This window comes from Myxine glutinosa, chromosome 9 (genome assembly GCF_964187855.1).
Source record: "Myxine glutinosa chromosome 9, kmMyxGlut1.1, whole genome shotgun sequence".
In the NCBI taxonomy this organism is placed as follows: domain Eukaryota; kingdom Metazoa; phylum Chordata; class Myxini; order Myxiniformes; family Myxinidae; genus Myxine; species Myxine glutinosa.
The window spans coordinates 123,969,164-123,993,739 of NC_136269.1; the positions used below are offsets into that span (position 1 = coordinate 123,969,164).

At 42.6% G+C, this 24,576-nt stretch overlaps 1 protein-coding gene across 1 annotated transcript in view; it reads left to right on the top strand.

Annotated features, from left to right (window-relative positions):
* LOC137434981 (bactericidal permeability-increasing protein-like) overlaps positions 1-15,339 on the top strand; it is a 97,994-nt gene extending 82,655 nt beyond the window's left edge. Inside the window, exons 10-15 of the mRNA XM_068128275.2 lie at positions 412-579; positions 6,975-7,042; positions 7,130-7,172; positions 9,943-10,006; positions 10,108-10,184; positions 13,328-15,339. Coding sequence (XP_067984376.2) covers positions 412-579; positions 6,975-7,042; positions 7,130-7,172; positions 9,943-10,006; positions 10,108-10,184; positions 13,328-13,369 — 462 coding nt within the window. The 3' untranslated portion in view covers positions 13,370-15,339. The remainder of the gene's footprint in view (positions 1-411; positions 580-6,974; positions 7,043-7,129; positions 7,173-9,942; positions 10,007-10,107; positions 10,185-13,327) is intronic.
* Positions 15,340-24,576: the final 9,237 nt, after the last annotated feature.

Here is a 24,576-nt window from a genome sequence, read left to right on the forward strand (position 1 = left end):
TCTCGGGATAAATTGATTGGGAAAAAACAATTCATGATGTCATCGGTCACGTGGTTTGGCAGCCATTTTTTTATGGCATAGCCCAGAGGGCAATACTGTCTGGAACAGTGTTTGTCGATCCGTTCGGTGTATGTATGTCCCTCACAAACGTCCACCAATCAGAGCTGAGGATCTGCTCACCTGACGGGGGACAGCAGATCCTCCACTCAGCCGATCCAAGCCTGGCTACGCCGTTATTTGACTATTGGTCTTGTTTTTATTTCTTATGGTTTCTAAGGCTCATGAAAGAGCTGTCACACAAATCACGAATTTATGAATCCCCTTTTCGTTTTTTTTACAGTGTATTAAACTCAATGCAGTTTATATGATGATTGTGTTGGTGCCCCTTCCTCTCTTTGTTGATCTCTCCAGGTGCAGAAGCAGTATCCAAACATGCTCATGGAGATGAGGGTGCTTTCTAATGCCCCACCTGCTGTTACAATTCAGCCCAAGACAACCAAACTTTCAGCATATGCTGATATTCTGACCTTTGCCATACTACCAAATGGTTCCAGGGCATTCTTGTTTTCACTGAATGTGGTAAGTTGTCAAGAACAGCTGCGAGATTGTTTCTGGGCGCCATGACAGCTCAATCCTAGGATTTATTCTCATCGGTGTTGGACTTAATCTAAGTAAGTGGTGTTCTTGAGTGATGCAAGCTCTAAGCACTGGATCTTGTGGTACACCGTCCTTCTTTTGGGATATAAAGCCGGTTATCCCTCCTGCATATAGTTTATGGATGTTAAAACTCCCACATTATCTGGCAAAAAGAGTAGGATGTTGTTGGTTGGAGCAATGGCAAAATTATCCGCTTTGGATTAGCTTCTCTTTTTCTGTATACATGGTCGAGGCTCATGGAAGAGCGAGAGCTGAATAGAAGGGAACAAAATGGAAAATGGGGAAACACTAACAGCAGAGTAGACGGGAGAGTGAAATCAAGGGGAGGGGGAGAAGGACACATGGGGGTACAGCTTTCTAATTAGCTCTACCTGTGTTAGGTAAAAGTGTTGGGAGGTGTATACGGCACTGGCATGTTGCAGGTCGTTAAGATATTTCTTAATTATCTGATCATCTATATCTCCTATCCTTATCATGGAGGTTTGTTAGTGTGTGCGTGCCTTAAACTCGGAAACTGTCAGATGAGGCGACACCGTGTAATACCTCAACAGAAGCGTGACCTGTGAATACCATGGTGATTCTTTCCTGGGGGAGAGGGGACATTTTTATAAATAAATAAAAATACATATAAATATATCCCTTACGGGAGAAGGGAGGTTTACACCATACGCAGGGAGGTGGACACTTCTTTTGACCCCCCCCCCCCACCCCCCTATGGAAACATTCCAGACCTTAGAATGACATGTGGATGGGGAGGGGGGCACTTTCGTACTGCGTCCAGTCCATCGCAAGCATTTTGAATCGTGCTAGATGTTATAACAACAACCTGTTGAGAACAGATCCAGCTTGTACCTTGTAAATAAATAAAAAATAGAATTAAATATTTATTTTATTATAAATCAATAATATATAGATCAATTAAGAAAAGTTTTGCCTTCCCTATCTCCTCCCTCCCCATCCTCATCTCTAATAATAAGTTTGTGTGTTTGTGTGCGTCTCCTCCATGACTCCAAAACCATGAAACGGAGAGGCGTGAAACTTTGCTTGCATACAAAGGGAACTCCAAGGAAGTGTATGAATGAAAACTGGGTGTTGTGGTAAATTTAAACACCCCTCATGAAGATAATTAACGGAGTGCTCATCATTTTAAAAAACAAAAAACGCTTATCCTTGATCAGCCCGCTTTCACATCGCAGGGGTCTTCAACCGCTATTTATTTCAGCCTGTTCAAAAATGCCTTGCATTGGAACCATAATGTACTCTCGCTAACTAATTCAAGTATACAATTGAAATCTGTCTTCGGATTTGAGGATCGGAGCATGTGGACTGATTAATTGTCTAAATCTGGGGTGAAATCTATACATTTTAAAGAAATTAAATATTCTTATAACTTAGCGGATTGACGTATTTATATTAATCAAGCAAGGCTGTGACCCCTCCTTTTCCATATTTACACAAGAAAATGTGAAATCGCCAAAGCATTAAACTTTACTTTTTATACTATTTAGACAATTATATTGAGTGAAGAAAAGTTTAAGGAATGTGCCGAAAGTGTAACTCCATTGAGTGCAACAATAATAATTAACCAGCGGAATTGCCGCAAATGCTCGCGTGGCTTTGGCTGGATTCTCCGTGGTGAAATCATCGGGAGTTCGGAAGCCAAGAATTCGAATTAAAAGAACAATGAACATAACAGGAGGATTCGAATGAGTAAAGCAATGGGACAAGTGAACTACGAGATCAAGAGAGACTTGGAAAATATTGTAATAATAGTTTAATTCATTTACTCTTAAATAAATGTTCCACTCAATTTTCGAGGCGTTGCTCCTTCACTCCACTTCCTCGCTCTCTCCCTTTTTTTCTCACTCACCCCCCCCCCCCATTCCTTGCTCCCCCTTCCTCCTCCTCCTCTCTCTCTCTCTCCCTCTCTTCTCTCCCCCCCCCCCCCTCCTCTCTTTCCCCCCACCATCCTCTCTTCTCTCCCCCACCCCTCCACCTCCTCTTTCACTCCCCCTTTTCATTCTTCCCCACCGCTCCTTACTCCCCACTCCCTCCTCCTACACCCTTTCTTTTTCTCCCACCCCTCCCTCTCTCCCCCAACCCCCTCCCTCTCTTCCACCCAGCCCCCACCAATCTCTCTTCCCCCTTTTCTCTCTTCCCACCCCCTCTCTTAGCATTCTCCTCAGCGAATCGACGCATGGTATTTGCTAGTTATATATAAAAAGAGGCCTTACAGCCTCTTTGCCTAACTTACGAACCTGTCTTACCTTCAACGTCGATAGTACTCAACATTGAATGCAATGGATTTCAATGAAGGTAGAACTGATTACCCTTGAACCATTGAATGTGCAATGCACCAAAAATTTCATTTTTACCTCGTATCCCTCGGTATTTAGTGAAATGCCACTTGAATTGCTCGCACAGCTCATTGGGCACAGCCCCCACATCTGCCGTGACATCAGGCACGGCTCATATGGCATGCACATCTGCCCCAGATTGTTCCGTTTGAAAGTTCATGAATACAGTTGAGAGAAAGTCATGCATGGTTTCCAGAGATGCAGTCTTGGGATTTAATTAGGTTTACTCTCCATGAAATGGAGAGTAAACCTATTATTACTGCTGGAGTTTTTATTATTATTATTCTTCCACCCTATTTTGCACCTCCGAAAACTTCATAATTAATGTTCTCAGCAACCTTTGGTCGGATTGACAGGAAATTTTCATCAAATGATCGTCGCGGCTGGTAGAATTTTTTAATGCTAATTTTGACGTCATAGGTCACGTGGTGAGAGAGAGAAAAAAATGAGATTTTTTCCCAGATGCGTAGTTAAAAAAAAATCAGAATGCAAAAATTTTCGAAGTCATACGTCACATGGTTCGGCTGCCATCTTGTTTTTCGTGAAAAACCACGAAAACCCCTTTTTCTCCGCAACGGTTGAACGGATCGAGCCCAAACTTGGCATGCATATTCACACGCCCATGACGAACAAAAAAGCCTTTCGAGCACGACGTCATCCGACACATGGTTTCAGAGTTATGACGTTTTTAAGCACAAACTACAAATGGTATCACCTCCATAATTTGTGAAGATATCGAGTGGAAACTTTACACAAATGTTCCTCATGGGGGGATGTTTCAACGTTACTTGAGACGTTTTGATAAGTCATATGGTTTGGCTGCAATAAATAATGGAAGGAATGTTTTTATTTAAGCTTCTAACTCTTGAACCACTGCATGGATCGACTTGAATTTTTAATGCAATGTAGCTCTCATCAAGCGGAGCAGGTGTGTAAAATTTCAAGATGATTGGATGTACGGTCTCGAAGCTATGTCTTTATTGTTGAAAGAAGAAGAAACGCACCATTTTGTTCCCCCCAGGACGTGATCACGATCACACGACCTCTCGCGGTCATTTTAACCTCAAATAAAATTATAATTGAAGATTTGTCAACAGCTGAGGTATATTAACAAACGAATAAAACAGATTTGGTCAAATTCTGACTTTTTTAACTCGATCGCATTTGACACAGAGTTGTGAAATGCTCAAGAAGAAGAAACCTCATTTGGCTTCTCAGATAAAATAAATAATTCTGGCTCTGCAATTTCACGTTTATTTTATTTTTTAAATCACTTTTTCTGCAAGCATTGCACAGATTGACGTGAAATTCTCACCACAGGTGCGCCATAGGATGTTTGTTTGTGTGTGTGTGTGTGTGTGTGTGTGTGTGTATGTGCGTGTATGTGGATGTCTGTGTGGGTGTGGGGGTGGGGGGGGTGGTGGATATGTGTGTGTGGGGGGGGGGGGGGGGTTGGGGTGTGTGTGTGGAAGGGGGGGGCGGATGTGTGTGTGTGTGTGTATCTGTGGAGGGGTGTGGGTGTGGGGGTGTGGGTGGGGGTAAGAGGATGTGTGTGTGTGTGTGTGTGTGTGTGTGTGTGTGTGTGTGTGTGTGTGTGTTTGGGAATGTGCGTGTGTGTGGATGTGTGTTTGTGTGTGTGTGTGTGTGTGTGTGTGTGTGTGTGTGTGTGTGTGTGTGTGTGTGTGTGTGTGTGTGTGTGTGTGTGTGTGTGTAGGGGGGGGATGTGTGTGTGCAGGTGGAGAAACTATGTTTGAGGTTTACAGTTTAAATAAAGTTGAATATGGGATGTTGTGAAATTAACATCATTTACAGCAATCCTTTAAATTATTTATATTTAAGTTTAGGAACAACCGATACTGCACAATTAATTAAGTGAGTGTGTGTGTGTGTGTGTGTGTGTGTGTGTGTGTGTGTGTGTGTGTGTGTGTGTATCGGGGTTGTATCCAAGGGGGTTGTGTCAAAGCATGTCCAATGAAAGTGGGGTTGGATCAAAAGTGGGGTTGTATCAAAAGTGGGGTTGTATCAAAAGTGGGTGCGAGTAAATCGGTCATCACTGCCAGCAGTTTTAAAGTGGTAGTTCTAGTTGAATTTAATATACCAAAGACCTGATGATCCAAGACCTACTCGCTGTGATCCAATGATGAGAATTAGCCGAGCAATAATCCATTGCAATTATAAGGAGAAATTGACTTTGAGTAAGCCTAAACCATTTGGCATGGCACTTGTAGAGGGAATAGTATCGCCTCGCACACTCGTTCTGAACAAAAATACTGTTGTCATCTGAACATGCTACTATTATTGTCCACTGGTATGATTGCCCACATATCCATGCACCAAATTATGTCCCATACATTGCCTTCAGAAAGTATTCACACCCCTTGACCTTTTCACATTTTGTTGTGTTACAGCCTGAATTTAAAATGGATTAAATTGAGATTTTTTTTGTCGCTGATCTACACATAATAACTCGTTATTGTCAAAGTGGAATTTTTGTTAGCCATTTTTACAAAATAAGTAAAAATGAAAAGCTGAAATGTCTTGAGTCAATAAGTATTCAATCCTTTGTTATGTCACTCCAAATTGAGTTCAGGTGCATCCAATTCCCTTTGATCATCCTTGAGATGTCGCGACAACCTGATTGAAGTCCACCTGTGGCCAATTCAATTGATTGGACATGATTTAGGAAGAAACACACCTTTCTATACAAAGTCCCACAGTTAACAGTGCATGTCAGAGCAGAAACTCTACCATGAAGTCCAAGGAACTGTCCGTAGAACTCTGAGACATAATTGTGAGGAGCCAGACATCTGGGCAAGGGTGTATAATAATTTAGAGTGTTGAAAGTTCCCAAGAGCACAGTCAGCTCTATCATTAGGAAATGTAAAGAATATGGAACTACCCAGCCTTATTAGAGCTGGCTGTCCGACCAAACTGAGCAACCGGACAAGAAGGATCTTTGTCAGGGCAGTGACCAATAACCCAATCACCCTTCTGACAGAACTACATCGTTCCTTCGCTGAGATGGGAGAACCTGCCGAAAGCACAACCGTTTCTGCAGAACTTCACAAATCTAGGCTTTATGGGAGAGTGGCCAGACGGAATCCACTTCTGAGGAAAAGGCACATGATAGCACGCCTGGTTTGCAAAAACGCACGTCAAAGATTGAGAGCATGAAGCAAAAAAAAAGTAAGGGGGTGAGACTAGAAACAGAAGAAAAAGAACCACCTTTAGAGGCCATTTTTCCCTGCAGAGCAGGGGTTGGCCTTTTTCGGGCACCTCGGGCCCCTTTTTGAAGCCGGATGCCCTTCCTGCCGCTAATCCTGTTAGTCGCCTCTTGCGACACACAGGGAATTACCAGTGACCTAGTGCTCAATTTGCCGACCTCGGAAAGATGACAGGCTGAGTCAACCCCACTGGTGTTAATTCAGCGATCGACCGGGATTCAAACCCAGGATCCTAGGATCCCAAGCCGGCACCCTAACCGCTAAGCCAACGCCAGGCTGGGTGAGACTAGAAATAAACTAAATTATTTATTTATAGCTGTCTTGAGCCTTGTCACTTTGGAACCACACGGTCTTCACGTTGTTCTGTGCCTACCTGTTCCGTAATTCATGCTTTTTACATTCGGATATGGTTCAGTTTCTGCATGGTAAGATCCAGGCAAAATAAATTCAACAAACTCAACAAAAAAAATGAACAACTTACTGGACATTCTACCAAATTCCACCAATTGTCTCACGGGATGACGTCATCTGACATACAAATCAGGAAAAAATCCAAAATCCTTCTCCAAGATGGATTGTCTTTCAAACCCCAACAACAGTATAAACGAATGGTTTTATGTGCTAATAACGTCACCAGCAGTCTACACAGTCGAGATTTTCCTTGTATTTTATTTGATTTTTAAAAGAGTACTGTAACATTTTTATTTCTCCCACAATTATACTTTGTTATCCTTAGAGTGCAACATTGGATGCCAAGTTGGCCTTTGCAGATCCCATGCTGAAGGGTGTTTTAGACCTCAAAAGGTAAGCGACTTTCAACAATCACTGATTTACAATTTTATCCTTCCAAAGAAACTTTATATTTTGGGTTCTGTGTTTTCTCTTTCACAGTTTATTGATGAAACAACTCAACTCAACTGTTGGAACTATACCTGTGAGTTGAATCCACTAAAGGCACAATTTTTTTGTCATCCTCACTATAATTTGATTGTTTATACTATGAATGGACGAGGAGTTTGCGTGCGTGTGTGTGTGTGTGTGTGTCTGTCTGTCTGTGTTTGTGTCTGTGTCTGTCTGTCTGTCTGTGTGTCTGTTCGGGCCGTTACTTTTTTTACCATTTGAGTTTTGTCATCAAATTTTCACCAAAGCTTTATCTATCTATAATTCCAGTAATCTCTGTGTGTGTGTGTGTGTGTGTGTGTGTGTGTGTGTGTGTGTGTGTGTGTGTGTGTGTGTGTGTGTGTGTGTGTGTATGTGTGTATGTCTGTGTGTTTGTTTGTTTGTCTGTGACCGCTGTTTCTCGACAACCACGGGTCCGATATACTTGCAAATTGCCAGGTATATTGCTGGGGACCCGAGGATGTGCCTTTTCAAGGTTTGAAATTAATCGGACAAGTAGTTACCGAGCTATGTCCAAAAAACGATTCAACCAATCAGAGAGCAGCGAGCTATCACGTGTGCCGAACGTGGCGAACAGACTCTGCCTCGGACGGCACATTTGAGAGCGTATTCATTTATTTCACGTTGGCAAACTATGTTGGCGTTAAACTATGTTTTAAAACTAATTAAAACTAATTTGCGATTCTTTCGCTTTCCTGCGCGTTTGTGCACGCTATGGCGATTTCTTTACCAAACTCCGCAAGCCGTTCGCTTTGGACCAAACCATTTCATGTAAATAGAGGGGGGGGATTGTCACCGTACTCGCAAGCCGTTCGCTTTGGACCAAACCATTTCATGTAAATAGAGGGGGGGGGATATAATTTTAGATATATATATAGTACGGGCATGCCCTAGTTATGATAATACGGAGAAGGCAAATTAATAATTCCGTCAAAAGGCCAAAAGGGTAAAGGTCAGCGTCACATAAAATCATTAATTTTCATCTCATTGACCTGAAATTTAAATTTACCATTTGAGTTTTGTCCCCAATTTTTCAACAAAGCTTTATTATGATAATATGGAGAAAGCAAATTAATAATTTGGTCTAAAGGTTAAAGGTCAGCATTACCTAAAATCATCAATTTCCATCCAGTTGACCTGAAATTAAAATTTAGCACATGAGCTTTATCATCATATTTTCTAAAAAGCTTTATTATGATAATATGGAGAAGGCAAATTATAATTTGGTTAAAAGGTTAAAGGTCAGCATCACCTAAAATCATCAATTTCCATCCAGTTGACCTGAAATTAAAATTTAGCACATGAGCTTTATCATCATATTTTCTAAAAAGCTTTATTATGATAATACGGAGAAGGCAAATTATAATTTGGTTAAAAGGTTAAAGGTCAGCATCACCTAAAATCATCAATTTCCATCCAGTTGACCTGAAATTAAAATTTAGCACATGAGCTTTATCATCATATTTTCTAAAAAGCTTTATTATGATAATACGGAGAAGGCAAATTATAATTTGGTTAAAAGGTTAAAGGTCAGCATCACCTAAAATCATCAATTTCCATCCAGTTGACATGAAATTAAAATTTAGCACATGAGCTTTATCATCATATTTTCTAAAAAGCTTTATTATGATAATACGGAGAAGGCAAATTATAATTTGGTTAAAAGGTTAAAGGTCAGCATCACCTAAAATCATCAATTTCCATCCAGTTGACCTGAAATTAAAATTTAGCACATGAGCTTTATCATCATATTTTCTAAAAAGCTTTATTATGATAATACGGAGAAGGCAAATTATAATTTGGTTAAAATCGCTCTTTCACGAGCCTCGATCTTGTATACAAAAAAAAAAGAAAAAAGAAAAAAAAAAAGGTCAAACACAAATTGTCAATTTTCACCTGATTGACCTGAAATTTAAAGAATTTGCATGTCGGGTTACTGAATTGGTTCACCAATCAAAAGGTAGGAGTCGATTGTTGTTTTGTTTTTTATCAAAAGGTCATGGTTGCATAAAATCGTCAATTTTCATCCAATTGATCTGAATTTTTAAGAATGTGCATATTAGTTCACATAATTGGTTCACCAATCAAAAGCTGGAAGCTGCTTAATTTTTTTAGGTCTAAAGCTCAAAGATCAAGGATGCATAAAATCATCAATTTTCATTTTGTATTTTTTTTGAAACTGCTTTCGTTATTTTGGGCATCGGAAAGAGGAAGAAGATGTCTGAATCCAAACGGATGCGGACGGGCTTTGCATTTTCAGATGCTTTCTAGTTTTGATTGTTTTGCTTGTTTGTTTATTTGTGTATGTGTGTGTATGTTTGTTTTGTCCAAGTGTGTGTGTGTGTGTGTGTGTGTGTGTGTGTGTGTGTGTGTGTGTGTGTGTGTGTGTGTGTGTGTGTGTATGTGTGTATGTGTGTTAGTTTCGCCCATTTGTGTATTTGTTTGTTTGTATGTTTGATTGTCTTGTTTGTTACCAAACGAGGACGGAGATTATGTTTTCACTCCTGTTTGTGTATTTGTCTGTGTGTAAGTTTATCTGTGAACAGGATATCTCAAAAATGTATGCACAGATTTGGCCAAAACTTGGTGGACAGGTTGGGTGTGTGACAGGCACAAATATATTCGATTTTTGTCTCATTCACCATCATCAGCTGCATCCTGTAGATGTGCAAATGATTTTGATGAATAGGTGTAATGTTACTGAACGTACATGCGTTAAAATCATTACCAAATCATCATTATTCTGATTCTTATTCTCATTGTTATTTATTTCCGTTTTTGCTTTTACTCTGTTCACTTGATAGGTTGCATCGATTAAATTGGGCGTCCTTTTCATCTTGCACTATTCAGTTCTGCCAAAAGTAAATGGTAAGCATCCATGTTACACAAAGAAATGTCAATATTTCTGTTTATAATCATTGAATCGCACACAAAATGGATTCCCCATCAATTCTGGGTTCTCTCCACAGATCGACTCAATAAAGGAATTCCTTTGCCTGACTTAAAGGGAGTGGAAATAATTAATCCTCTTCTTCGTAGCGAACAGGTATTATTGTGTTTCTTGTTCGTGGTTGTCTTATTACAGTATACACTAAGAAGTGTTCATGCATTTGACTTTATTGAAATTGACGGTTTTTGAGGACTTGTCACAAATGGTGAGAGAGCACGCACAGCTGTAAGGACGAAGGACGGGAACAGTGGTGAGTTTGAGGTGAAGGTGGGAGTGCATCAGGGGTCGGTACTAAGTCCACTACTATTTGTAGCTTTGATGGAGGTGCTGGCTCGGAACGTAAAGGAGGGTTTACCGTGGGAGTTGTTGTATGCAGATGATCTGGTGTTGATTGCGGAACGTATGGATGGCCTGAAGGAGAAGATGAACAAGTGGAAGGAATGTATGGAGACAAAAGGTCTGAAGGTGAATATAGGAAGGACGAAGGTGATGGCAAGTGGGAAAGCATGTGGCGAGGTGGAAAGAACTGGGAAGTGACCGTGTGCTGTGTGCAGGAAGGGTGTCGGAGTGAATTCCATTCAATGTACAATGTGCACTGAGTGGGTTCATCAAAAATGTAGTGGTCTGAGAGGGTCATTAACCAGTGTGGCAGCTACATTCAAATGTAAGGTGTGCACAGAGAGAGCTGCAGATTGAGGAAATGTTGAGTTGGATCTTGGAGATGGCATAAAGCTGGAAGGTGTGAAAACATTTTGCTACCTTGGAGACATGCTGAATGCAGAAGGTGGATCAGACTCGGCAACGGTTGCTAGAGTGAGATGTGCATGGAAGAAGTTTCCGGAATTGAGTGGTGTGCTGACGTGAAGGGGAGTGTCGTTGAAGCTGAAGGGAAATGTGTATGCTGCATGTGTGAGAGGTTTTATGATTTATGGGAGCGAGACATGGGTAATGAATGCAGAGCAGCAACGAAGGCTGGAAAGAGTGGAAATGCGAATGGTTCAGTGGATGTGCGGAGTATCGTTGAGAGAGAGGAAGACAAATGATGAATTGCGAAAGATGATGGGAATATTGCCTGTGATTGATGCTGTGAAGAGAAACAGGTTGAGATGGTTTGGTCATGTGTTGAGGAAGGATGAAAGTGACTGGTTGAGAAGAGTGATGGAAATGAATGTAGGAGGAAGTCGAGGACGGGGAAGACCGAGAAAGACTTGGCTCAAGATGGTCAAAGAAGAAATGCGGGCAAGGGCGTTAACAAGGGGAGATGCAGAAAATAGGGCAAAATGGAGAAGATTGTCATGGGGACCGCAAGGCTAACCCCCGCTCTAGCAGGGAAAATGGCCTTAAAATGCCTGTTGTTGTTGTCACAAATGGTAAAGGTAATATGCAAATTGCTTGCCACCAAATGTCCAGGTTTCAAAAGGTAAGTGTGGAATATAAAGTTAATGTTTTGAGAAATTCCAAAAAAAAAAAATCTTTTGTACACCAAGTCGAGGCTCGTGTAAGAGCTAACACATAAACATATAATAAAGGGATCGAGAAACAAGAGGGGGAGAGAGAGGGAAGCACACCAACAATAGAGAACAGGGACATTGGGAGATCTGTGGAAGGGAGAGGGCTGGGGGAGCGGTGCACGGGATAAACAAGATGTACACTACTAGGACTTTCAGGAAAGAAAATAGGGAATTTGAAGGAGGTGAATTTGGGGTGTATGATCGGGGGTAGAAAAGATCAAGGTTTTGGTTGGGGGAAGATAAGAGATGGTGGTGAACAGCTGTTTTTTGTAGACCTGGAGGGAGGAGTGGGATTGTAGAGAGTGTGGGAGTTTCTTCCAGAGGTGGGAGTAAAGAGGAATGAAAGAGTGAAGGTGAGCAGAGAGTTTTCATTTTGGCAATTTCACCAGAAACGGGTTGTTGACATATCTTGTGCGTCCTGCAGGAATATTTGGGGGACAGAGCCCAGACAAAGCAGGAGGAACTAGGCAGGATAGGAGTCGGTAGAAGACAGTAAGACCGCCGACCTGCCTGCGGTGAGCGAGTGAAAGGCCCTCAGAATTGTCTTCATCATGTGAGATACCAATGATTCTAAAGGCTTTGGTTTCAACAGTGTGAAGCCGAGTGATATGTGAGGCAGGAGCACCAGCCCAGAAGGGAGAGCAGTATTCCATCAAGCTGTGGAAGAAAGCTTTGTATGTGGTTAGGAGCTCAGGTGTGCCCAGAAAAGACTTCGCATGACAGAGGATGCAACTGGCTTTGAAGGCCAGCTTGGAATTGTAGTTTTCCCAGGAAAGATCATGGCAGATCATGAGACGCAAAATCTTGAGTGACAGACCTTCTTCAAGAGGATTGTTCAGAAAGTAGATGGAAGGGTTGTCCAGTCGGTCTTTTCGGAGAGACATAGTGAGAGTGTGAGATTTGTCAGGATTGAAAAACATGTTCCACTTGTTCGACCAGATTGTGATTTTGTTCAGGTCTGCAGAGAGTGAAGAGGCTGCAGACTGCCGATCTGAGGGATGAGGAATGGAGCAGCAGGGACTGGAGTCGTCAACAAAAAGATAGAGAGGATTTTCCAGAGAGTCGGAGAGAAATGGTCCAGAACACTGCCTTGAGGAACTTCAGCCTGGACTGGAGGAGGAGATGAGAGAATTCCACTTAGTGCCACACGTTGACGAAGACAGGAGAGGAAGTCCGTGAGCCATGTGTGGAGATTTCCATGCATACCATAGGAGGAGAGTTTGGTGAGCAGAGCGGGGTGCCAGACCGTATCGAAGGCACGAGATACGGCCATCTTTTATTTCACGCACTGAAAATACCTAAATTGTACAAATCGATTTCGTTATTGATATCACAAGAAAGACAGGAAGAAATACTTCCCACCTTCTTGCTAAACTGCTTAAACATTTTCCATTTGACCCAACTCTGTTGGACAATCCCAACTCAACTCTGTTGGACAATCCCAATTCCTCACCAACCTTCACACCAATTTGCCAATCATTTGAGGTCTGGTAGAGTATATGTCCTTTGCAGTCCGCCTTGCGTGAATATTGTTGAATTTCATGTGAGAATTTCGGAGTTATCATATTACATCAGGTATACCTCTGCAAAGACAGGTCGGTGCGATCGCAACTGTCTGATAATCAAGGATGGAAGGAGATTCTCCTACAAGGAGGAATGATTTGAATAACTGGTAATTTGCCTTAAGGATGCGATGAACGACTACCTAACAACCTTTCTCTCTTTCAGGCCTGTGTTCTTATTGGATTAAACCTGAAGTACCTGGGTTGAAGGTCCTGTGATGGGGTTGGGCCCAAAGGGTTATGGTGTGGGGTGGAATGAATGGGTGTCATGACATGTCAGAACATTGTTGAAGAAAAGAAAAAAAGATCAAGAAACAGCATGTAGTACTGTCTATATACATTAGTCTTGTTATCCCAAATTGATGCATATGGTGAACTCGTAGTTACATTGAAACATTCGTTATACCGTGGAGCCCCATCCAAAAAAATGGCCCCTCCAAGTACTCATGAGCAACTTATTAATTGCTATGACGTCATCCCCAAAATAATAACAAACTCGAAAGCATCTGAAAATGCAAAGCCTGTCCGTGTCTACTTTGTATAGACACTTCTTCTTCTGTATGCTAAACATGATGAAAAGATATATATATATATACGATTTTAGGTGACCTTGACCTTTTGACCTCAAAAGCAATGGGCTTCCTGTCTCAATATGTAAACCCTTCTCAAATTTCAAGTCAATTGGATGAAAATTTACGATTTAATGCAACCTTGACCTTTGATCTTTTGATCTAAAAAAACAATTGGCTTCTAGCTTTTAATTGGTGAACCAATCCAGTGACCCAAAAAGCAAATTCTTTAAATTTCAGGTCAATTGGATGGAAATTGACGATTTTATGTGACGCTGACCTTTTGACCAAATTCATTCATTCATTCTCCTCCATATTCTCATAATAAAGCTTTGTTGAAAATTCGATGACAAAAGCTCCAATGGTAAGAACGTTACAGCTTGGACACACACACACACACACACACACACACACACACACACACACACACACACACACACACACACACACACACACGTATACACAAATACACACACACACACTCATCTACACATATATACATACACACACACACACACACACACACACACACGTATACACAAATACACACACACACACACAGACACACACACACACACAGACACACACACTCATCTACACATATATACATACACACACACACACACACACACACACATAAACACGTATACACAAATACACATACACACACACATAAATACACACACATAAATACACACACATACACACACATCTCGTTTTTTCATTTCTGTTCCTCACAATTCTATCTCTCCTTTATTCACAGACACACACACACACACACACACACACACACACACACACACACACACACACACACACACACTTAATTAATTGTACAGTATCGGTTGTACACATCGGTTGTACAATTGTTGTATCGGTTGTACAATTAAATTGTACACACACACACACACACACACGTACACACACACGTACACACACACGTACACAGACATACACACACACACACACACACATACACACATACATACATACAAACACACACACACACATACACACACCCCCTACACCCCCTACACACACACACACACACACACACACACACACACACACACACACACACACACACACACACACACGTGATTGCAAACCCCCATCTCCCACTGCACGAGAGACGAGCTAAGCATTCACCTTATATCAATCAACCAGCAGTTCCCATTCAGCCATAATCGCGCCCACTCCGCAATGTCTCAAGTTATTTTAACATTAATTTTAAATCTACATTTAACCGTTCATGAAATGAGTGATTGTTTCTCAAAATTGCTGTTATAACAAAAATCACCAGGAGCATTCTTCATAATTGGACTCTCCTGTACATATAGAAAGTTTTGAAACATTTTCACTTTACTTTTCAATAAATCCTCATTAATATTACAATAACATTATTTGATTTAAATTTGAATGACAATATTTAGTTAACTGCTGCTCACTGAACACTTTTTGGTCGCTTTGGTCTCAATAAGAATGGTCTCTTTGAATCAATTTAACATTTTCTTTTTAACACAATTCCTATTCTCACTTTCCATTTGATTATTCATGTATGATTGTGAATTCTTTGCCAGCTTTGGACAATAAAACGTGTTGAAGAGCAGTCTACTGCAATCATTTCAGTGCACCCCCATTCACCTCTCCTCGGCCCTCCCTCCTTGCCCAAAATCAAATCTTCCAACTCCATAAATATTAACACTGTAAGATCGAGAACACGCAATGATTCAACTTGGAATGGACATGTTGAATAAAAACAACGGAAAACTAGAAATCAGCTCAAAATGCAATTCCCCTCCGTGTCCGCTTTGTACTGAACTGAGCTTGGGAAAAAAAGCTCAAATAAATTGCACATTTTATTAATTTGTGGTCTCTATAGTCTCATAATAAAGGTTTGTTGAAGATTTGATGCAACAAGGTCATATAGTAAAAATGCCAAGGCCTGGACAGACAAAATGAAGCACAATCTCTCCTATAATCTCTATATATACACACATACATTGCCTATAGAAAGTCTACAACCCCTTAAATTTTTCACCTATTGTTACCTTATAACCTGGAATTAAATTGCATGAAATCAGACTTTTTCCACCTTTATTTACACATCGTAACCCAGAACTTCCAAGTGAAAAACAAATTCTACAAATTTCAGAAAATTAATTAAAAATACAAAACTAGAATATCTTGGTTGGATAAGTGTCCACCCCCCTGAGTTAAAACTAGGTGGAAGCACGTTTGAAAGCAATTACAGCTGTGAGTCTGTTGGGATATGCCTCTACCAACTTTGCACACCGTGATTGGGCAATATTTGCCCATTCTTATTGACAAAACTGTTCAAGCTCAGTCAGGTTGCGTGGGGAGAGCTGACGGACGAAATCTTCAAGTCATGCGACAGATTTTTTATTTGGATTTTTTTTGATCAGGGCTCTGACTGGACCACTCAAGGGCATTTATCTTTTTCTTTCTTGGCCACTCCAGTGTAGCTTTGGATGTGTGCTTCAGGTCATTGTCATGCTGAGAGATGAACTTCCGTCCCAATTTCAGCTTTCTTCAGAGGGCAGCAGGTTTTCCTGTAGGATTTTTCTGTATTTTGCTCCCTCCATTTTCCCTTCCATCCTGACAAGCGGCCCAGTCCCTGCTGATGAGAAACATCCCCATAGCATGATGCTTCACAGTAGGGATGGTGTTCTTTGGGTGATGTGCAGCGTTTGCATCAAACGTAACGTTTTGCATTGTGGCCAAAAAGTTCCATCCCGGTTTCATCAGACCACAAAACCTTTTGCCACATGGTCTCAGAATCTCCGGAGTGTTTTTCACCCCTCAGCCCAAATTGGGCGAAGGGGTATTGTCGTCACGGGCGTCGTCGTCAATATATATTATTTTATTGTCGTCCGGGCGTCCGTCAACTTTTGGTTTCCGTCAATTTCAAGGAGAACGGCTTGTCCGATTAAATCCATTTTTGCAGTGTGTGTTGGGGTTGAGTAGAGGAAGGTTCCTTTCGAAAATGGGCGCGCTGCGATTTTCAATATGGCCGCCAGGGCAGCCATCTTGAAATTGGTTTCCCTCAATTTCGAGCAGAATGGCGTGTCCGATTAAATTCATTTTTGCAGTGTGTGTTGGGGTTGAGTAGAGGAAGGTTCATGGGCGCGCTGCGATTTTCAATATGGCCGCCATGGCAGCCATCTTGAAATTGGTTTCCGTCAATTTCAAGCAGAACGGCTTGTCCGATTAAATCCATTTTTGCAGTGTGTGTTGGGGTTGAGTCGAGGAAGGTTCCTTTCGAAAATTGGCATGCTGCGATTTTCAATATGGCCGCCACGGCAGCCATCTTGAAATTGGTTTCCACCATGCATGGGCTGAGGGGTTACGCCCGCTTTGCGGTGCTATTTTTTGAATATTTCAAACAGGACTCAAGGTGGGTTTTTTTGAGTAATGGCTTCCTTCTTGCAATCCTACTGTAGAGGTCAGATTTGTGGATTGCTTGTGATATTGTTGTCACATACACACAGTGACTAGTCTTTGCCAAAAAGGCCCGTAGCTCTTTCAAAGTTGCCATTGACTTATTGGTGGCCTCGCTGATCAGTCTCCTCCTTGCTTGGTCATCCAGTTTGGAGGGACGCCCTGATCTAGTCAGGGTCTTGGTGGTACCATACGCCTTCCACTTCTTGAATGATTATCTTGACTGTGCTCCAAGGGATATTCAAGGCCTTTGAAATATTTTTATGCCCATCCCCTGTTCTGTGCCATTCCACAACTTTATCACAGAGGTCTTTTGAAAGCACCATGGTGCTCGTGGTTGAGTCTTTGCTGTGAACTGCACTACCCAGCAGTGTAAACCCACAGGAACAGCTGATTTTATTCTAAAATAATCTGAATCACTACAATTTAACACAGGTGGAGGCCAATTAACTTGGTGTGTGATTTTGAAGGTGATTGGTTACACCTGAGCTAATTTGCAATTGCTATTATATAAGGGGAGTGGACACTAATCCAACTAAGATATTCTAGATTTGTATTTTAAATTAATTTTCTGAAATTTGTAGAATTTGTTTTTCACTTGGAAGTTGTGGGTTACGATGTGCAAATAAAGGTGGAAAAAGTCTGATTTAATGCAGTCTTAATTCCATTCCTATAAGGCAACAAAAGGTGAAAATCTGAAAGGGGGTCCAGACTTTCTATTGGCACTGTGCATCGATATATATATATATACACAGACTCTCCTCGAGTTACGACGGGGTTATGTTCCGACAAGCAGGTCATAAGTCGAATCACCCCCTCATGGACTTATTATCATGGACTAATGGACTATGGTCCGTATTCCACCATAGCATCATTTGTTAAAAGTCATACAGCCTAAATCCCATAATCTAATCCAATCCATACACTGTACAATAAGTAAAATAAATAAAAGGGTTGAAATAAAAGACTTTATGACATTACAATGCGTTTTATTGTAAAAAAAAAAAAAAAAGCTTACAAAAATACAGGTACATAATGAGGTACACAAATAACGTGGAACTGCAATAAGAAGTGATAAAGTACCCTATAACATAAACACATATAAGCACACAAATCAGTCCTTTGAACAAGATGGCTGGTCATCCATCAGTGGTGAGGCAGAGGACAGAGAAGGTGCATACCAGGATCGTCTTCCTCTTCACTCGTCAATAACCCGAGATATTGTATAAACCGTGAGCATACATGTTAGGTTAAAGAACAATGATGGGGGGAAAAAGCACTTTCTTTAGGAGTTTCACGATGGAGATGCTTACTCGATGGAGGTTAAACCATTGGTTGATGTTGGAGAAACGTTACCCTCAATGTCGTCACCAAAGTTCTATCAGTAATCCAGTTAGCCCTCCCTTCACTATTTGAGCTTGACAGAGATGTATGCTTACAGTAAAATACGATGCGAGTCACATTTGAAAATAAATCACAGGCCTACCTGCGTGACACGAAAATTCTTCGCATCATCTACACTTTCGACTGTGTAGATGATGCGAAGAACGAGTGCTCTGGCCATGGCGTGGAAAAGCATACGCTGATGGTTCTCTGTCCAACTGCCGAAGTCACGTGAGATGGCGGCCATGCTTTTACCGTTCTCGAGCTGCACGATTATTTTCATTTTTAACTCTATGTCGATCGCCTTTCTCTTCTTTTTCTCGGATCCATCAGTGGATGCACTCTTCCTATTGTTAGACATGATGATGGCAGTACGGTACACACACACTTATAGGTGATGGAGTGTAAGGGATGTTGTTAACGTGAGGGACAAGGAAGGAGCAACTGGGATCTCTGCGCCGGTCGTAAGTGCGAGTCATCGCAAGTCGCGGAGAGTCTGTATATATACTGAACAGCAAAATAAACGTCAGTCAGAATCAATATTTTGGAGTCTTTATTTTCAAGTCATGATCAACACGAATTGAGATTTAGGGTCAACATGAAACAATACAGGTATGGTCACCACAGTTCAAACAATAATGTGAAATGTTCTGAATAAGAAAAACAAGACCAGGTGAGAACAAGGGAGGTCAAAATCAGTATCTTGTGTGACCCCCGTGAGCATTGATGACAGCCATACATCGTCTGTGCATGGAGTGGATTAATCGGTTGATGAAGGCATTTGTCACTTGGGCCCACACTCTGAGAAACGCCTGACTGAGTTGAGCTGCAGTTGTGGGCCTTGGTCGAACGTCATTCAGTCTTCTTTGAACCTCGTCCCTCAAGTGCTCTATCGGGTTTAAATCGGGGCTGAGTGCAGGCCAGTGCATGGTTTGGATGCCATTCTGTTGCAGGAAGTCCCTTGTTGCTCTGGCAGTGTGGGCACAGGCATTGTCCTGCTGGAAGACATGATTTCTGTGACGTCCTAAATGTGGCACAAAGTGAGGTCTGAGGACTTGATCGATGTAGCGAGCAGCGGTGACACCATTGCCTCTTGCTGGACCAATATTCTGGAACACCACAGGACCGACTTTGTGATTGAGAGCAATAGCACCCCATACCATGATGTTTGGACCACCCCACGAGTCTCTTTCCATCGCACAGTCATCTGAGTAGCGTTCCCCACGTCTACGCCAAACTATCACTCTGCCATCTGCCGTGGAAACACAGTATCGGCTTTCGTCTGAGAAAAGAACGGTTCTCCACTGCTGGTAACACCAAATTTGATGCTGCGTTGCCCACTGTAGTCGGTCATGGCAGTGTCGAGCTGTAAGAATGGGGCCATGATACGGCCTGTGACAACGGAAAATTCCTGTTCTTCAAACGTCGACGGACTGTATCACCACTATTGTGTCTATGGTGGGTTCCAACTGTTTGTCTTGCAGTTTCTGTAGCCCTGGTAAAGCGATCCTGGATGTGATGACGCACAATCTGTCGATCCTATCGTGGTATTGTTACCCTCAGTCTGCCACTGCGTGGGCGGTCATCGGTGCTGTTGGTGGCCTTGTATCGTTCCTGTAACCTGTAGATGGTTCTCACGTTGACATGGAAAGCATTGGCAACCATTCGTGCAGTCTGTCCAGCATGCAATCTTCCAATAGCCTGGTCCCTGAATCCTCGTAAGTCTGGGCATGGCGCTGGCATCGAAACACGATTGATGAACACACGTTTTGGGGTGCCTTTTATAGGGAAAGTCACAAGGAGACGCACGTGCATTTTGATTTCCATGGGAATCATGCACGACTTTGTACCATGGTCGTTTTTTTGCCTGCGTTTTGGTGACCTGTTTTTATCCACGTGTGCACCACTGTCGGTAGTTAGGATTAAATTTAGATACAGACGAATGTAAATAACGACATATCTAAACGAAATGCATTGATATTTCTATGGGAAATGTTCAGGAATTATTTTTATGAAGTGACGTTTCTATTGCTGTTCAGTATATATGTGTATGTGTATATATATATATATATATATATATATATATATATATATATATATTATATATATATATATATATATATACATATACAATATACATACTAGCAGAAGTACCCGGGCGTTGCCGGGCGGGGGAGGGGGGAGAGGGGAGAGGGGAGGAGGAGGGGAGAGGAAGGGGAGTGGCTCACGTTTCTGAGTGAATGTGGCTCACGTTTCTGAGTCGAGTGTGATGCCGATCAGGAAGAAGAAGAAGCCGTACTACCAAATTCGTACACTTCCGGAATTGTTTGATTTATTTGTGTTCAAATGTCTGGTGATTGTTTTGTATTTATTTATGCGAATGTGTACTTGTATATAACTGTCATCTATCTATAATTCCAGTAATCTCTGTGTGTGTGTGTGTCTGTGTGTGTGTGTGTGTGTCTGTGTGTGTCTGTGTGTGTGTGTTTGTCTGTGACCGCTGTTTCTCGACAACTACCGGTCCGATATACTTGAAACTTGCCAGGTATATTGCTGGGGACCCGAGGATGTGCCTTTTCAAGGTTTGAAATTAATCGGAGAAGTAGTTACCGAGCTATGGCGATTTAGCCGTTCGCCGTTCGCTTTGGCTTTGCGAATGGACCAAACCATTTCATGTAAATAGAGGGGGGGGGGGGGTTCTGTGGTCGTTGCGAATGGACCAAACCATTTCATGTAAATAGAGGGGGGGGGGGGTTCTGTGGTCGTTACTGCCACGTGGTTTCAAAGTTTTTTTTTGTTGTTGTTGTTTGCACGCATGCTTTTTTGCACGCACGTACGGGCACCCACGTACGGGCACGTCCTAGTCTATCTATAATTCCAGTAATCTCTGTGTGTCTGTGTGTCTGTGACCGCTGTTTCTCGACAACCACGGGTCCGATCTAATTGAAACTTGCCAGATATATTGCTGGGGACCTGAGGATATGCCTTTTCAAGGTTTCATATTAATCGGAGAAGTAGTTACCGAGCTATGTCCAAAAAACGATTCAACCAATCAGAGAGCAGCGAGCTATCACGTGTGCCGAACGTGGCGAACAGACTCTGCCTCGGACGGCACATTTGAGAGCGTATTCATTTATTTCACGTTGGCAAACTATGTTGGCGCTATGTTGGCGTTAAACTATGTTTTAAAACTAATTAAAACTAATTTGCGATTCATCGTAACTGCGATATGCGACCTTCCGGACAGTCAAATGAGGACGTCACTTCCGGACTTACGGATAGTCATAGTGACGACGTACTGATGCTGAACGTGGCGAGCAGACGCTGCCTCGGACGGCACATTTGAGAGCGTATTCATTTATTTGACGTTGCAATCTGTGTTGATTGTTGTAAGGTACGATCGATTGTAGTACACGTTTATAATAACTCTGCCGATACAGGCCCGATTAACTGCAGCGCCATCCGAGCTGCGGCGTCGGGACGATACATTCATTGTACGGTCACATCACGCACTTACGGGCACGCCCTAGTCTATCTATAATTCCAGTAATCTCTGTGTGTATGTGTGTCTGTGACCGCTGTTTCTCGACAACCACGGGTCCGATATACTTGAAACTTGCCAGGTATATTGCTGGGGACCCGAGGATGTGCCTTTTCAAGGTTTCATATTAATCGGACAAGTAGTTACCGAGCTATGGCGATTTAGCCGTTCGCCGTTCGCTTTGGCTTTGCGAATGGACCAAACCATTTCATGTAAATAGAGGGGGGGGGGGGGTTCTGTGGTCGTTGCGAATGGACCAAACCATTTCATGTAAATAGAGGGGGGGGGGGGTTCTGTGGTCGTTACTGCCACGTGGTTTCAAAGTTTTTTTTTGTTGTTGTTGTTTGCACGCATGTTTTTTTGCACGCACGTACGGGCACCCACGTACGGGCACGTCCTAGTCTATCTATAATTCCAGTAATCTCTGTGTGTATGTGTGTCGTTTGTCTGTGACCGCTGTTTCTCGACAACCACGGGTCCGATATACTTGAAACTTGCCAGATATATTGCTGGGGACCCGAGGATGTGCCTTTTCAAGGTTTGAAATTAATCGGACAAGTGGTTCCCAAGGTATGGTCACCGTACTCGCAAGCCGTTCGCTTTGGCTTTGTGAATGGACCAAACCATTTCATGTAAATAGAGGGGGGGGTTCTACCGTACTCGCAAGCCGTTCGCTTTGGCTTTGCGAATGGACCAAACCATTTCATGTAAATAGAGGGGGGGGGGGGGGGGTTCTGTGGTCGTTGCGAATGGACCAAACCATTTCATGTAAATAGAGGGGGGGGTTCTGTGGTCGTTACTGCCACGTGGTTTCAAAGTTTTTTTTTGTTGTTGTTGTTTGCACGCATGTTTTTTTGCACGCACGTACGGGCAAGCACGTACGTGCGGGCACGCCCTAGTTCATTTAAAAAGGCTTCGGCACTATCAAGCGATTTTTTAAAAAAATTTTTACTCCAAAAAAACCGAACTTTTCTTTTTTCAATTTTTTTTTTGTTTGTTTGTTTGCCTAGAACACTCCCAGGCACTCACTGATGAACCTCTGAAAGTTTGATGAAGATTCGTTCAGCCATCTCTGAATAAAACGCGGACACACACAGACAACTCTGTAACGTTTGGTTATTCAGACACAAACAAGTCAACAAGATGGCGGGCCAACGGACTGCCGTTTATTCGTCATGGTGTCGTGAACATGCCGTAAACCATGACGTGAACATAACGTCATGATGTAATGCGTATGTTACAACCATGTCGTAAACCATGACGTGAACATAACGTTATGATATAATGCGTTATGTCGCATCTCCCTTTGACAAACAACAAACGGAAAATTAAGTGAAGCATGGCACAGCAAGTAATAAAAGATGTAGCTGATGCATGAACGAACATGAACAAAATAAGTGTAAACATTTAGAACATACTGTCACAACAGTAAAACAGGGGTAGACTACCCTGAGTTACAAGGTGCTAGAAGAAGGGTTAGTCTGCCCTCAGTTTGTCACATAATCCTCTAGATGTTTGGGTCTGTTGATGACGCGGCCTGACTTCGTGGTGAGAGGATTCTGACCCTGTTCAGGCGGCAGAGAGGATGGCGTGTGTGTGACTGGCGAGGGTTGCCCTGTACGGGCTGTAGAGTGCAGGCTGCTGCTGCACGGGCAGTGCTGTGTGGTCTGAGCTGAGCTGGGAGCTGGCAGACCAGCTGGAGCAGTAGCACAGTGTGGGGTCGGTCTGGTCGGTTGCCGGGTTGCATACGTCAGTGCTGTGGAGCTTGGCTGATGAGCACCGTATGTTGAGAGGCGGAGGTGTTTCCTGTTTCGGCGATACTTCCTGCCATTACTTTCAACGATATATGATCTGGGCACACTGTGATGGGCTACAACTGTTGCAGGCAGCCAGTTGTTTGTACCTGGGAGTGGAGTCATCCTTACTGGGTCTCCTGGGAGGAGGGCGGGCAGGTCTCTTTGGACATGTTTGTCGTGGTAGACCCGTTGCTTCTCCTTGCTCTGATCGAGCTTCTTCCTGACCTCATCACAGTTCAGAGTAATTGGACGCAACAACTCACGAGAGGTTGGCAGCAGGTTGCGGGGTCTGCGAGACATGCAAAGCGTGGCAGGTGACATGTTGCAACTTTCCAGCGGCGTGGTCCTGTAGTCAAGGAGGGCCAGATGTTTATCACTGCACTTAGACCAGAGTCGCTTTACCGTCTGTATGGCTCTCTCAGCTGCACCATTTGACTGAGGGTATCAGGGCGAAGACGTCTGGTGATTGATGTGATAGTCAGCACAAAACTGGGAAAATTCTTGCGAGCGGAACTGAGGTCCGTTATCTGTTCTGAGTGTCTCTGCGATGCCGTGTCGACACATTTGTGATTTGAGGGCGTTGACAGTGACTGCTGTGCTGAGGTTTGTCAGAGCATCCACCTCGATGAATTTGGAGAAACAGTCGGTTGTGAGTAAGTATTGA